Source organism: Euprymna scolopes, chromosome 3 (assembly GCF_053919585.1).
Source record: "Euprymna scolopes isolate OS-2025 chromosome 3, ASM5391958v1, whole genome shotgun sequence".
Lineage (NCBI taxonomy): Eukaryota > Metazoa > Mollusca > Cephalopoda > Sepiida > Sepiolidae > Euprymna > Euprymna scolopes.
In genome coordinates this window covers 29,293,506-29,310,411 of record NC_136484.1, presented here as the reverse complement: position 1 = coordinate 29,310,411, position 16,906 = coordinate 29,293,506, and the positions used below count along the sequence as shown (strand labels likewise).

Here is a 16,906-nt window from a genome sequence, read left to right as displayed (position 1 = left end):
ATCCATATTTATCTACTTGTTCCACTATCCTCCTTTTTTTTTTTTTTTTTGTACCTTCGTTTTCTGTTCTCGTCTTTTTTCTTCTTTCTTTTTTTAACGATCCCTCCTCATCATTTTTGCTTTTAGTTTAGATTCTAGCTAATGGTACTCAAATTATATATTTTTTACTTTTGAAATCATGACTATATACTGAGTACAATATAATATGAAATGATTGATAGAGAATTGACGCTATAATAATAAATATGAAATCCATGTAAAATAAAATATTATATTTAAGTGTACTTTACGGCTGAGCAGCGCCGGGCACCCCTGCTAGTAGAGTTTTAAAATTCAACTTGAATTATGTAAGTATTAATCAAAAAGGATTTTTCCTAAGTTAGAAAGTGGAAGTCAAAATGAAGTTTATTTAACGTAACCTGATCCCTTTCTGCAAGCACTTTCATTGGCTATCGTCATGACTATAAATATCTAGTTACTAGCATGCCACAATGATTAAGAATAAATAAAAATTTGAGCAAGTCTTACTCCTTTGACTGCTTCAAATGTGCCTTATACTTTTTATCTTGCACTTGTAATGTAGTCGTTAATATGTAGGGACCCAACATGTTGTAGACTCCATCTCAAGGAACATAAGAAAGGAAAAGGAAAGAAATTCAATTTGTTGTTTCAGGTTTTAACAAAAGATTTTTATTCCTCCTTCTCCGTCTCGGCTATGACATCATCCACATGTCTCTAATGTGATCATCAGTCCACACACAGATTCTTTTTATAATCTTTCTTTCTTTTACCTTGCCGTGACGTCATCTCACACACGGTTCTATCATTCGCAAGTCCATGCTCTGTTATACACAGAGCACCAATAACAATGGAATTCTAAGACTTTAGAAATTCAAGCAATCATTTTGAAAAAAAACTGTAGAATAAATTTATCTCAATATGCTTCGGTTAAGTTGTGATGTTCATGTCATATAAGGCCAATTTAAAATTACCTAAAAGAAAGCACGAGAATATAATGACTGAAAGATCATGAAAAGAAGTCTGAAATGTGCGAATCTGCCACTCTGTGTTAGATCAATGTCTATTTATTTATTTATTTATTTTTTAAATCGACCCAAACAAGGCATGAACCCACTTGATGTAAGGAGCTAAAAAAAAAAAATTACTTTAAGGTCAAAAAATGAACCAATGATAAGTATTATGATTCTGACCCAGAAAACAGCAATTTTTTCCTCTTTGTCAGAAATATATCTCATGGAATATGAGGACTAAAAGACAAAATAAGGGAAGAAAAAATATTTCTATATAAATGAATATGTGTTCATGAATACACAAATTATGAAGCCTCATCTCAAAGGTTTCTGAGAAAAAATAATAGTCTATAATAAATATATTTGCTTTAATCTTATGCAAAAGTTAGAGAGTAAAACATGTGGCATTTTTTTTTAGCTTTCAAATGAAACCATTTCAGGTGGTGAGAAAACAAATACCAAATCAATCATTCCAGACTTTCTTCAACTGAAATGAATTTGGAAAGAAACTCTCTATTTTATAAAACAAAATCAAAGGTGAGTTTTTTTTTTTTTTTTTTTTTTTTTTTTAGAGCATCAGATATGATAATTTATATATGAAAATTAAATTGGTGATGTAAAACTATAATTTTATACAAAAAGTTTTCATAATATATCTGGATAAATATAATGGGAACATTGAAGTAATTGTAGAATATAGCGCTGAAAGAAAAAGAAATAACAATTTGAAAGTTATTAAAAATGAAAATATCCTTAAATTAAAATCTTATACTTTCTTTTAAAGTTGTATAATTAAAATAAAAAAAACACAAACAAAATAAAATGATATCTCTACTAAATCATATGAAAGCAGAATTTTAAGAAAAACGATTTCATTGAACAGAAGTGTAGACAGCCTGATGGTTAAATAGCATAAAAAAATGGTATTCAAATTCCAGTTGGGGCAATTGGTTTACTTCCTACAACAAATGCAGCAAGAAAGAAAAAAGAAAAAGCAAAATATAATCCATTCAATTTCACAAGCAAAACAGTCCTGATCACCTTTATTGACATCCTTTCATTTTTTGTTTCATTTGTAAGAAATACACAAGAAAAAAAAAATTATGGCATCAAAATTTTAAAATGTTGCATGTAATTCTTAAGAGAAAAAAAATTAATTAAAAACATGCACAATGATATAACACTTCTTTGTTTTAACATTTGATTGTAACGCTTTTGGCAATAATCGCTGCCTTGAAACGTTTCCATCTAAGTTTCTTACACTATTCAGTTGGTATTTTCTCCCGCACATACCTTACAATTTGTTTAGCTCTTGAAGTTATTAATCTCCTTCACACATTGGTGTGATGTGACACAAGGGTTGGAAAATGCAATTTGAAAAACCAACGTCCTTGAGAAAGAGCACTCTGACTTGCAAAAACTACCTGAGCACCCTTGTTGGCAATCTCCAGTAGGGGCGTCTCAGGCGATTAGCAATAACCTAACCCCTTCTCAAAGGGAGGAAGCTAAGTCTGGGAGGATGGATCTCCCAGAATTGCACAGGACCAAAACCATCTCAACAACGGCCTGGACACTGTTGGCTTTGGTGTTAAGGGAAAAACTCTGGCTTGTATGCTTGCAAAATTCCTTCCCCCAATCTCAGATTTTGGTTAGCATGATGCATTTTTAATGAACTTGAAATCATTAATAATTAGCGACCAGTTTAAAACAATTCAATTCTTCCTTTGTACTTTTGATAATTAATCTTCAATCCAAAACTTTTTTTTTTACACTAAATAACATGTTACGTTTCTGAATTTTTGAGATGCCAATTGATTATTCGTGTCATATGGATTCTTGCAGACAAGTATTTGTGGCATAATGGATAAAGTACTTGGTAAAATTCAGTTGTAAAGTTACTCTTCTGAAGATGAAAGGTTCAGTGCGGGCAACAAAATACAATTGCAAATTATTTAGAACTCTTATCCAGTCATGAATGATGGAATTCGAGCATGTTAATCCCATGGATTAAATAAAGAGTTTTGCTTGGAATTTTTTGCAGATTCCTAAGTTCAACAGAAACATTCAAGATACACCAGAAGAAGGTTGGAGGTTAGATGGACTGAAACGTTATAAAAGATGAGAACAGTAATTTGAAGAATCCAAATAATACAAATATGTGGCACGTTTTGTTCTGAAATCTCTTGATAATCGCTAGATTTCATGATTCTTGTGATATGGTCAAGATTTGCTGTATAAAACGAAACACAAAGCAGATTAGATGTTGGTAAGGTGCTCGTTTCATGGTAATGTTGTTTTGTCATCTGTGAATGTATCATTGGTGTGGATTGGAAAAGAAAAAGCTCCATATTGTAAAATTCTATCAATAGAATATTCTTCCAAAAGGAATCGATTTATTCGGGTACGTTTTTGACAGTCTTTTCTTCACTAACAAAGTTTTCTTTGCCCTTCACTTTTTAATGTGTGCTGCGTGGTACACCATATATTAAATATGTTGCTTAATGTCCATTTCACATGCTAGCGTGTGTATATGACAAAACAATTGCTCCAAATTGTTTCAGCTTAACTTTCAGGTCTTTCTATGTTTTAAGTAGTCTTCAGGGAACTTCTGCTTACTGACATCTGATATTTCCAGGGAGCTCATTTAACTTCACTCATCATGACAAAAGATGTCACTTTTTTTCTTTTTTTTTTTAAACAAAGTCACCATTTATTGGTTAATTACTGTCATGTGATCATTGACAGTTTTGGCAGAGTAATTCTAATTTTTGATTTATTAAGAGTGATTCAATCTCAGTTTTTTCTATTTCTTCCCTAAAATTTTAAAATTTGCTTTATCATTTGCTGTTTGTTTGTCAACCTAAATTGTCAATAGGCCAAAACTGTTTCACTAACTTCATTATTTTTTTATTCATTTTTTTTTTTTTTTTAGATATATTCTATATTATATTTACAACTTTCATGGGTGCCAATAGTGTGACCAAGACTGTAAGTTTTACACACATGGAGTTTAGGCAGCATCTTCTCAGACAAACTAGCTTGATTAAAGAAAAATCAACTTTTGAGTATTTTATCCTTTTATTCAATTCTTCTGAGATGTCTTTTAATATCAGTCTTGGTGAAAGAACTAAGGTTCTTTACAAACTTACTTTCCAAATCAATTATTTTGTTCTTTAATCCTCATATTCTATGGGTGATCTTTCTGACAAAGAGGGAAAAAGTGCTGCCTTCTGGGTCAGAATCTATTCCATCTAACACTTATCGTTGGCAAGGTTTTGATCTTGGTATTTTTTTTTTTTTTTTAGCTCCTTACATCAAGTGACTTCATGCCTATTCTGGGGCGATTTCCATTAAAAAAAAAAAGTATTGCTTGAAACAAATTTTGATTCTGTTGTTAAAAATGGAACTCCAGATATTAAAATGAAATATCAGAAAAATTGAATGAAAGGATCACAAGTTGTTAATTTTATTTAACCCAACGTGTTTGACTTTGGAGTGCAAAGCAGACTGAGCTTTTTAGTTTTCTTAATTTAAATCCATTTTTCACTTTAGAGGTAAATAAAAACTGCTGACTTGTGTGGTTTACTCTTCTTCGTAATAAATGTTTGCTCATGTCAAAAATCTTTTTTGATGTTGTACTCTTGAGATGACCGAGTTTTACACAAACAACCCAGCTGATACTGATCACATATGAGCTTGTGACTCACTGGTGTTAAATCTTAATGGAAATGTTTTATTTTTAAATGACTGACAAAAATTTACATGTATTTTTCAAGCAAGCATCTTAACCAATCATCTTTACAAAATATGGATAATTGCAAATAAAAAAGTTGTAATTTTTATAAGTGTCAGATAATCGTTGCACTCCTCTATTTGACAGAATTCTTACACTTGAAGATATATATAAGCTTATGAAAAATATATACATTTAAAATACAACTAACAAACTTGGCTTGATCTCATTTTTTTCAACCTACCCTGAAAAGAGCTACTCAGGGTTTAATGTCCAGCTGCTACACCTCAACTAGCTCTTCTCATTTTATAAGGCCCTTTCAAGTTGAAATAAATTTATGATGAGATCGGGCAAAGTTTGTGTTGCTTTTCTTTTAACTTTTATTTATGTTCTGATATTCATTGAACTGCCTCCCCCTTAGGATTTCCAACAGAAATTGCTCTACTTTTTTACGGATTAATATATATATATTTTTTTGCCAAAACAAAACAATTCAGGAATGTCTTCCCATTCATTTGAATTTGCACTTTTTCAAGAACTAATGTAGTGAACCTCTTCCATTATGCACACTACAAAAACTCAAAAAAAAAATTATTTCTATTTCACTAAAATTCTTTTTTAATGATCATGATGAAACAGCTGCTATAAATGGAAGCAAACTAATGCTTTTTAGTTTAACGTGCAAAAAAAAAAGAGTGGACCACAAATCTATAATGTCTATAGGCAAGGCAAGGCAGATGAAGGAGAAGGCAGGAAACACATGAAGGAGGGTAGGTGGATCCAAACCTTCTGGACTACAGACGGCTAATGACGGCTCCCCAGTTTTCAGTGCTACGATACAAGCACATGCTAGAAGAAGGACGAGTAGTAGAGAAAGAGCAGTGAAGTGGTAGACTTTAATCATAGGTTTGGATTTAGTCTTCAGAACAGTCTAGAAATAAAGAAATGGAAGCAAATATGTAAATTGCTTTGCTGGTCTTTTTAGAAAGTTTTCTGTAAGTCTTTCACAATTTTTTTTATTTGGATAATTCTGAATCTATTGCATCATTGGTTAAAACCTTCAACGATGGAAATTATTGAATAAATAGGACGAGAAACAACATTGAATATGGTTCTTTGATACAACAGGTATGCATATTTTTTCTTTATCCTTTGATTTGCGAGTACAAATACATTATATTTGACTTTGCTTTTAAACGTGAATTAAAACCAGAGAATAGATTGTATTCAACAGCTAAAAAAAAACTTCAAATTACCTTTGAATATCACCTTAACGATAATAAAATACAAATCATTGTTTTTTTTTTTGTTTTTTTTTTTAAATTTATTATTTAAATATGCCTGGCATGTTTTTTTTTTTTTTTTTAAATCATAACTCTTTTGAAGCCTTCACACTGTTGGAAAGAAAACCGTTTCTGGCTTGAATTTAAGTTTAAAAGAAAAATACTATATTTAATCTTTTTTTTATTAATTTTTTTTTTTTTTTTTTTTTTTTAAATCCAAAGGAAAACATCTTATTTGCTCATTTCATATAAAAGAATCTTGGATACAACTGGTTCAATAAGTATGTAATTACTTTTTTTTTAAATTTACCTTTTATTTTAAGAGATATTTTATTTATTTGCTCTGTATTTTCTAAAATCCGTTATTTTTGATATTTTATAAACTTATTATTCATTTGTAATTAATCTGTTTTTATATCAGATGCGATCAATTATTCTAAAAAAACTAAATAATTGGGGGAAAACAACCTGAATATAAAGATTTTTGGCAAAAAGTGACTTGTTTTTCTACAAATATTTTACTGAGTTGTGTCCCTTTATTAACTTTATATTTGCAGTCCTTAGTTTAAAAAGTTTCAGTAATGATGTTTACAAATTGGAATTATCTTGAAACATTTTAAAAAATAATTTTTCAATTAAATTTATGAAACTGGTTTAATTTAAACATTTACTTCAATGAAACTGTAACAACAAAAAAATTTAATAAGTGTATTATTTGTGCCCAGGTGAATCAAAATTATTTTTTGGGTTTGTATTACTGTACACATAGATTCGAAAAAGTTGTCAAAAAACAAATATATAACAAATAAATATTATCAAAGGCAAGATAAGTTACCTTTCTACCAAACTGGATACATTTTTTTGTTTTTATTCAATGTAACATGTTTATTCAGCTCGAAAAACATGCAGTGTTTACCGATGTATTGGAAAATTCAAAATGGCGCCCGATACTCCCTTTAACATGGTAAGTTTAGGAAAAGGTGTCATAAATAATAAACTAGATAGAATACTATTAAAAAAAAAACACCGAATATATGTCAACTTATGTCACGGTAACATATAATGAGCAAATTTCTAACAGTGTTTTGTCTAGTTTATTATTTATAACATCTTTTCCTGAACTTACTGTGTTAAAGAGAGTGTCGGGCGATATTTTGAATTTTCCAATACATCGGTAAACACTATGCTTTTCGAGCTGAATAAACATGTTACATTGAATAAAAACACGAAAAATATATCCAGTTTGGTAGAAAAGTAACTTATCTTGCCTTTGATAACATTTATTTGTTATATATTTTTTTTGTTTTTTTTGTTTTTTGACAACTTTTTCGAATCTATGTGTACAGTAATACAAACCCTATTTTTTTTAATTTGAAGAAGTACTTAAACAACTATCCTTTATTGAAATTTGAAGAGTTTAACAAATAACTTATAACGCAGTCGTATATTATTTTAAATATCGCTCACAAAATTTTATCAAATATTCCAAGATTATCTCCCTTGTTCTAGGCTGTATTGTTTTAATTTAATTAACAAATATCAACATTGATTATCCCCCCTTGTTTTCTTAATACAATTCGCTTGACGTGTTCCAATTTGCTTGCCCCGTCAAAGTTTGACACAAGGTTGGGTTTTAATGTGGGGAAAACCAGCTCCTTAAAAAGAGATGCACTGGATTGGAAGAAAAATTTTAAAAAATTCCTCAATTTAAAACGAATTCTCCTTCACTGTCTGAGAACAGAATAGACTAAATAGATAATCAGAACAGATACTACACTTTGATCCTAGCCAAACAGCCAAGGAATTCGCTTGAATTTGTTTCTTGTCCTATGAAAGTAATCCAATTTATCTTGACTCAATTAATAAAGAAAAGATTGAATGGAATTTTAATTTAAAAATCAGAATTAGCAAAATTAATATTGTTCAATATTGAGAAAAATATAACAAGCAAATGGAATTAGTAGATTATATTCTTTTAATTTTTAAATTCTTTATCAGTTTTAAAGGAGATCATCATTAACTCATTGCTCTTTGGGCCCAAATATCAACCATTATGATAAACTATTTAGCCTTCCCATTTTAACGTTTTTTGTGGTGGGAGGAATATCAACAAAGATAAACCTGGGAAAGAAAATGGTTATTTTAAAAAAGTATGGTAGAGCAAAAGTGAAACAAACCTCATCTTTTTTATCTTCATCTGTTTTGAAGATCTCTGGATCAGTGCTGTCATATTTCTTAGGTTTGGGTGCTTCGGATGGTGCATTGCTTACTGTAAAAGTTACATGTTAAAGTTTGTGTTTGTAAATTTATGAAATGGTTATATGACATAGTTCGATAGAATGTTAAAACAAAGCTGTGTGCATTATCTTCGACTTATTTTAAAAACATAGTCGTATTTATTAATTTTCAAAAGACGATGCTAGCTAATATTATCAAAATAAATGTACAACTCGTCAGTCTAGTAAAAAGAATTTCCATTAAAAATAAGTGAGGTACTTATGTAGTATAATGGAATTTCAAACAATTGCATTTTAGAAATAAATCGCTATCACACATTTATGTGTCATCTCGAAATTTATATTAATTTCGAAAAATTACTCTGTGTAGTAGCAGTATATGCTGGCGACTTAAGATTTTGAATATCCTTTGTTTTGTAACAACATTGCTGATTGGTTGTTGCTTGTAGTTACTTATAAACTATAAATGGGCAATATTATTATTAACTTGTTACTCATAAACTTTAAAGGTGCAATATTATTATCAACTTATAAACATTAAAGGACTGATATTTGTAGCTTAAGACTTTGAATATATTTATTTTATAACAGCATTGCTGATTGGTTTTAGCAATCAACATCCTTTCTAGCTTATCCAATCAGACGCTATCTCTTTGGCAAGCAGAACATGTGACGAAGTGCATTAAGGTTAAACCACAGCAACCTTCTCTCTCTCTCTCTCTCTCTCTTTTCCTGACACTCAGACTGACGATATCTCCATGTAGCACAGAATAATCCTTAACAATTCTTGGAACGCCACACAACTCCGGGTCTTTTGGCCTGGGAGGTGGGGTTAAACTAATATGGAGATATGTGAATCCAGCATGGCTACCACTGCAACCAGACTTCAATACAGTACATAAATAAACTCTTATCTTTCTACAGAGCCATCTCCAATCTTTTGTGGTGCACGCTTCTACTACTTACTTCAAAGAGACAAATGATCCATCATGGCTACGAACCATAACTTCAACACAAACTCTTTCTCTCTTTCAACAAGCTTGTCTTATTAATCATCAACATCTCAACAGAAGAACACTTTCTACACCTAATCCTTTCTCTATACAAGTCATACTAGCAAAGATAATCAATAAAGCTGTTATTAAATGTTAGAATGAGACTTCTTGTCCTCATTTTTACATAAGTAAAAAAAAAATAATTACAAGTAAAAATAAAATTTACTGAATTATCAAGTTGTATTGCATTGTGTTAATGTGGAAGAGTTGTGCAAACAACTGATTTATCTCTAGTGTTTTCCTTGAAATCTATCATTGAAAAAATGCCGGACTGCTAGTGTCTATGATTTTTTTGTGAAAAATAAATCGAGCACATCTACTGGATCATTTTTCAGGGTTACACTAATTTCGACATGACACAAAATACGTGATAGTGTTCTTACTTGAAATGCTTTTGTTTGAAATATCATTATGCTGTGTCAGCACCAAAAATGATAGCCACATTAAAAGATATATATTAGAATAATTGATTGTTTTTTTTTTTTTTTTTTTTTGTTATTCAATGATAATCCAGTAATGATTTCATGAGGGTGAAATTTACATATATTATTTGGATTACTGTTCTCATCTTGAAATTTCTTCTCATCACCATTTGGTCAGTGTAACTATCAACTTTCTTCATGTATATCTTATCAAACTCTGGAATCTCTAACAGAACCCTTTATTTAATTCATGGTTGTGAGGGTAGCTTGGCTACTCTTCTGTCAGCCATTATTGTGTAAAAATCTTAATTCATAATTGCATTCATAGTACTGCGCCTATTGACGATTGCACCTTTAACCTCCAAAAGACTTTTTCATGCGACATGTCTACCTGGTGTGGCTGATGGAATGAGAGCAAGCTATCTTCATGGATTTGTAGGAAACAGATTAAGAAAATTCTGGTATCAACAAAACTCATGCACACAGACAATCCACTAGCAACTTTCAGTTTAATAATAACCATATGGCGAGTTGTTAACCTTGATTAGTTGCGTAATTCTTATGACCACCACTAATACTTTTGCAGCACCATTAACTTCTGTTTGTCTGATACGTTAAAGAAAATGAAAGCTTGAACGCAATCTCTTTGCAAACATGGGTTTTTAAGCTCAGGCTATTCTGATTGATGCCTTGAGCATCTTACCACTGTTGTCACTAACTGCCTTATCTAAGGTCAACAGGTTGTAATTGTAAAAGCTAAGGGAATTAACAATTAACTCAGGTTTGACATTCAAACATTTACAAACCATTCATTTCATTCAGAAGTAACATGTATTGTCATACTTGCATTATTTCCACTATCTACGCAATAAAATAATACTTGTTATCAAAATGTCGTGATCGTTGTTTCTTAATCTCGTTTATCCTCTCATTTTGTTGCACTACAGATTGAAGAAAAAAATTCCATTTAAAATTACATACAGATTCCAGTTTGACAAGATTCCTCTGAAGAAGGTCAAGGGTTAAACTAACCAAAACATTGTGAGAATAATATCCTACATAAGAACAATAGTCATAGTAATCCAAGTAGTAAAAATTATCAAACCTCATCTCAAAAATCCTGAAAGATGTAAAATATTTATTCTCAAGCTTTACTGTAACCAATACATTAACATAATTGTATTAAGGCATCAAGGAAAAGAAGAGGAGAGACAAGTATCATTTTTGAATAAAAGTTGCAGCCCAGGGATCCGTTTTTAGGAAAAAGTGTTATGATAAATGGAATTGATGACAATAAATAGAAAGATTGGCATTTGTGCATTATAGGTTTGGAGGATAATATTTTTGTTTTCATTTTTGAAGAATTCTAAGGGGGAGACAATTCAAAGTTTCACATAACATTGGTAAAAGCAAAACACAGTAAATTAACAATAGTGCAAAATAAAAAATTATCTGAACATTTATGGAATTAAAATATTTTTAGCTTTTATAAAATTACAATTACAAAATAAATTACAACATGCATTTTTTTTTTTTTTGTATTTATATGAAAATGTGACTTTCTTTAAAACAAACTTTTTTAATGAACAGTCTCCCTAAAAAACTTTTTAAATAAATGAAAATGATCATTATATGAAATTGTATGACTTAAAAAATGAACGAAATTTAACAGAAACTTTCATAATAAATCAAAATAATCATTAAAAGTTAATTTTTTTAATTGTCTCCCCTTGGAATTTTTCAAACATGAAAAATATTTGTCCTTCAAACCAAAACTGTACAAGTTTTGTAAATTTAAGGTTCAGTTAAAGAACTAATACTGAGTGGGTGCTCAGGTTGTATCAGTGTGTGGGGGTGTAGGGAGGTGATAAATATTCATGGTGAGGTTTAAAAAGCGGTTTCATTTTGAAGGGAAAAAATTGAAATTAAATTAAAATTGAAGAATGTTTTTCGTTTTAATGACAAGAATGCGAAATCGAGTTAAATTTTTTGTTTTGCATGAGTTCAATTTATTCATACAGGATCCAGTACTTTTCCCCCTAATATTCTTATTTTATTCTAGTTGAGAATGGGGCATCCAACCGGATTCACCTGTTATCTCATACATTCCAACTGAGATATTTTTTTAAGATGTGGGTTGGAAAGTGGACAAAGCACAAAAATATAAAAGATAAAAATCACATCAAATACACGTCAAAAGACTAATATTTTGTTTCTTTTAATCATACAAGTTTTGTCAATGTGAACAGAATTGATATTTTTGATACGGTTTGTACAAGGAACAAATTATGAAGAGTGAAAATAAAAACAGATGTGCTTCACAAAGAGTATTTGATCACACAAAATTATTTGATGACAAAAAAAAAAAAATGATTTGGAGGGTTTTAGATTTTCATAAAAATGGTTTGAGATTTTTTTTATGCCTTACATGAAAAAATCTTAAAATGTTTTTGTAATCTTTTCTAGAAGGATCCTAAAGTAATCATTTTCATAGAAATGCACAGAACAAATACGACCTAAGTCTGATAAGTATCTTCAAAATAAGATATTTTGGTGATTATTTAGAATTACACTTCATTAAAAAAAAATAAATAAATACAAAAAAATCTTTATAATGTAATTTATCACAGAAAAAAGATGTAATATTCCAAAAATCATGTAAATTGACTTAGTAGGTTTTTTTTATTAAAAAAAAAAAACATCAAATTTACTGAGAAAGTGAGGAGGAAGCTGGGATCGGCCATATTGTTCTAAAATTTAACCAAATCCAAAGGCAATAATTCAGTTCGACTACAGAGATTTTATTTGTATCCAAAATAATAAAAACTTTTAAACCGCTAAAAATTGTAAAATTTGGTTTATTAATTAAAAACAAAAAACTACTTTATCAATTTATATGATTTTTGGAATATGGCATCTTCATTCCGTGACAAGTACATACATCATAAAAAAATTTTCTATAGTTTTGTTTTTAATCAAATCTAACTCTAAATTAGCACCAACATTTCTTGTTTTTTTATTTATATTAATAAATATCTCAGTGTTTGTCCATTTATCGATTATGGCAGAATTTTTAATAATATTACAAACTATAAGTTTTTTGTTTTTTTTTAGACAACAAAGCTCCATTAAATCAATTTCTTGATTCTTTCCTTTTTTTATCGTCACATTCTTTCAATAAATAACACTAAGAACATTGCTTTATTCTTTTTTCTTTCCTGTTTTTTTTTTATTACTTTTTGACAATTTTTATTCATGTCTTCTTTCAATGATTACAAAACTCAAAAAAAAAAGTAAAAAAAAAAAAAAGACATGTATATTGTATTGATTATCTACTAACAAAACAACTGTGCCCCTTACCCCCAAACTATCTCTTAACACAAAGATAATTTTCAATAGTCCTAAAACTTTTGTTTCAATAATTTAAAATAGTGAATAAGAATGTTTTTGTAAAGCAATAGTATGTGTGCTAAGCCAGTCATACACACATAAAATGATATTAAATTTATAACTTCCAAATAGGTGTAAATTTTATTTACCATGCATGCGTTCATGTTATAGTGTAGAGTTGACAGTGGTTCTACATTCATTTAAACAAAAACATAGAAATTTTTTTTTACCATTATTATCTAGTAATATATATATGAGGTGCCTTCAATAAGTTTCCAGACTTCTTTTTGTACAGGCATTCAAAATTGTCATAGACCTTTGAAAATTCAGTATGCTATTGCTATATATTCATGAGATGACTAATTTTTATAATTTCAAGTTCAAATGAACAGTTATAGCAGGAATTATAATACATTCTACTACAGCCCAATTGTCACCGTTGATGAATTTCAAAAATGCAATCTGGACGTGAGTATGCTTTAGAAGAAGGATATGCAAAAAAATTGTTTTAAACTTGAAAATAAAATGCCACAGAAATATATATATAGAATGCTTCAGACTGCTTTAGGGCCATCTTGTATGAATTGAGCATCAGTTTTTGAGTGGCATAAGAGATTCAAGGAAAGCAGGGGGATGTTGAGAGGTATGAGAGGAGTAAGGAAGTCAGAACATTAGAGTTGATTGGCCAAATAAAGAATTTCATGGATAAAGATTGTCATGTATCTATAAAAACAATAAGTGCACAGTTTGATGTCAGTGTGGGAACTGTACACAATTATGCGAAACTGAAGATGCGGAAGATTTGTGCATGGACATCAAGACAGTTCCTAACCCTCCCTATAGTCCATACCTTGCCCCCTGTGACTTTTTGTTATTCCCTAAACTTTTGAAACCTTAGGAGGCTGTCATTTTGAAACAATCGAAGAGAGAAAACAGGCTGTGATGAGGGTCATTGACAATTTCACACGAAGACTTTCATGGTGCCTTCCAGAAGTTGGTGGAACGGTACAACAAGTGTATTGCAGCTGGAGGAGATTACTTCGAAGGGAACTAGAGTTACATTGATGTCATATGAAAAAAAAGTCTGGAAACTTATAGAAGGCACCTTGTACTCATATATATATATATATTTTAGATCGTAATGATCGAAGAAATTCTGTATCCTTTTTTTTTTAATATATATATTACAGTAGAATCCTGGGATACGACATTAAAAATTAGTAACTTCTGTCAATTTTTAGTCTACAGATGTTAAACTTGATATATAGGAGATTTGGACCTGTGGAACAAATTCAATTTGGTTTTTAGCCAATAATCAGTTGCTAAGAGGTCAAAAAAATTTAAAAATTACAAATCGGAAGGCATAAGTTAACTAAATGTGTTAATTCTATGCATGCACAAATATACATTTATAGGTTTAACATCTTTATTTTTAAAGTTTTTACATGCATATGGACATGGCTCAGATGCTAAATTCAGATTTATTTGAATAAGACTGGAGCACTAAATATTTTGGTTTCAATTCTAGCTGATGGCATCCAAGTTTTTTTTATTTTTAAACTTTTGAAACCATTACTAAATATTGGGTACAATATAATAATCAATAGAGAATTGGCTCTATAATAATAAATACGAAATCTGCAAAAAGTAAAATATATTTAAGCGTATTTTATGACCAAGCAAGGCCGGGCAGCCTGCTAGGAGATATATACATTTGCAATAATCAATACAACAAAATATAAAATAAGAACATAATATGGTGTATTTCCTTATGTGTTACAATTATTCTTGGCCTTCGGGACAAGATCAAAGTGTAGTATCTGTTCTTCAGGTGCTGCACTTCTATTTCTTGTTCTCTTTCGGTGGAGGAGAAATCCTTCACGACTGAGACCATTTTTATTTTTGTACCTTTTCTCCACATTAAAAAACGACCCTGGTGTCTGACTCTGTCCCGTGGGGAGGCATAGTAAATAGGTACAATTATTTCATAACCATTTGGACAAATTTAAACATTATATCATTAAAAATATTCCAAAAATATTTACTCTTCAGACACTAAAATACATTTGTCATATGTACTTATATATCTATGATATAAAACTGAACATCTGTGTGCGTGTGTCTGGTCACGAATAGGCTCCTATATGGTTGACTATTAAAGAAAACTGATCACATATAATGATAGAAGATGTATCGAGACACAGGAAAGGGTATGTTTGATCTGGCATAATGATGGTTCATTAAAATTGTGGGGTCTGTGTACGCGCCTGGTCCACAACGTATGGAAATAAAAAATTTAAAAATTAAAAAAAAAAAACGTTTACAAGTGTTTTTGATATAGATGTACATAATAATACTTTGATAAGTATGTTTTAACTTAAATAGGGATGGTATAATAAAATTGTAGGGTCTGCATTCGCACCTAGCCTCCATAGAATGGAAATAGGCACAAACTTTAATAAAGACTTTTCATATCTATCTGCGTAAGTATACTTTGATAATTGTTTCAGTTTGAAGAAATATGGTATAATAAAATTATGGGGTGTTCATTCGCGCCTGACCTTCATAGAATGGAAATATGTCACAAAGTTTAAGATCCACAGAATATTGTGATAAGTGTTTCAATGTGAACATGTATGGTATAATAAATTATGAGGTTTATCTATTTTATTTTTACTTTCATCATATTTTGCTTTGGTTTTGATACCCCCAAATTCGAAGCTATCTCTTTACAACCCTTCCTTTTCATAACCTATCATACTTTCATAAATCAGAGTCCATTTTCTGTAGGCTGTTTTTGAACCCAGACAACGACAGGTACTTTTGCTAGTATATATATATATATATATATATATATATTCATAACCTATTTCTTTTTAGGGACCAAGCAGTGAACTCACCTCGTTTCTCATTTATTTTCGATTGCTTTCAAATAGGATAGGTATCACACTTTTGTATTTCTTATTTTAGTTATTAGATGACAATTGTACAATTTCTTATTTTATAATCATTTAATATTTTAATGTATTTTTGAAATTTTGAAATTTTTTTCCTCTGATTTATTTTATTGATGTACTCCCATTATTCTAATCTAAAATCTACTAAACTTTTGTATCTATTTATATATCCAACTATTAATTTCTCAATTTGCTTTAGTTTCATATAAATTTTTATTTAAATGTTCTGATATACTTGTTGATTATTTTCCATTTTACATGCAATTTAAAAAAAAACTATAAGTAAAAGGTTTATTTAGATTATTTTAAGGTATACTTTTCTTCATCTCATGCTAATTATGTAATTAATTTAAATGTTAAATCTATCTTTTCCAGCCTTATATTTGGCATTTATTCATAAGTTTTCATAATTGTAATTAACGTAGGTACTAGTCTATTTTTCTTACTGCAGATAGTACATATCTTAAATAAGGGCTGTTCTGTATTAATTGGAGATATCAAGAAATTTTTTAATAAAATAAAATTTTAATAATAAAAAAAATAAATCTTTTAGTTGCAAAATTATTTGCTAATCACTTTTTTTTTTCAATAAGTCACAGTGATACAAATTGATAAATTGGACAAAATTCTTAAAGATTTATAGATTAATTTTCGAAATGTTTAAAATCATTCTCATTACTGACAATGCAGTAATGAAAATGATTTTAAAAATACCTGTTTATATGAGAGGAAATATTCAGAAGTGTGTCCCAACAAACTTATGCAATTAACAGAGACTAACAAAATTAACAAAAAAAA

The 16,906-nt window shown here is 29.6% G+C and overlaps 1 protein-coding gene across 3 annotated transcripts in view; it reads right to left on the bottom strand.

Annotated features, from left to right (window-relative positions):
* The window catches only part of LOC145254440 (coronin-7-like), a 398,384-nt gene that overhangs the window by 23,850 nt on the left and 357,628 nt on the right, over positions 1–16,906 (bottom strand). For all 3 annotated transcript variants that reach the window (XR_013863766.1, XM_080113025.1, XM_080113026.1), the window contains one exon: positions 8,225–8,316. Coding sequence is in view for 2 of the 3 variants with exons in the window: in XM_080113025.1 (XP_079969151.1) it covers positions 8,225–8,316 (92 nt within the window). In the remaining variant the exon portion in view is untranslated. The remainder of the gene's footprint in view (positions 1–8,224; positions 8,317–16,906) is intronic.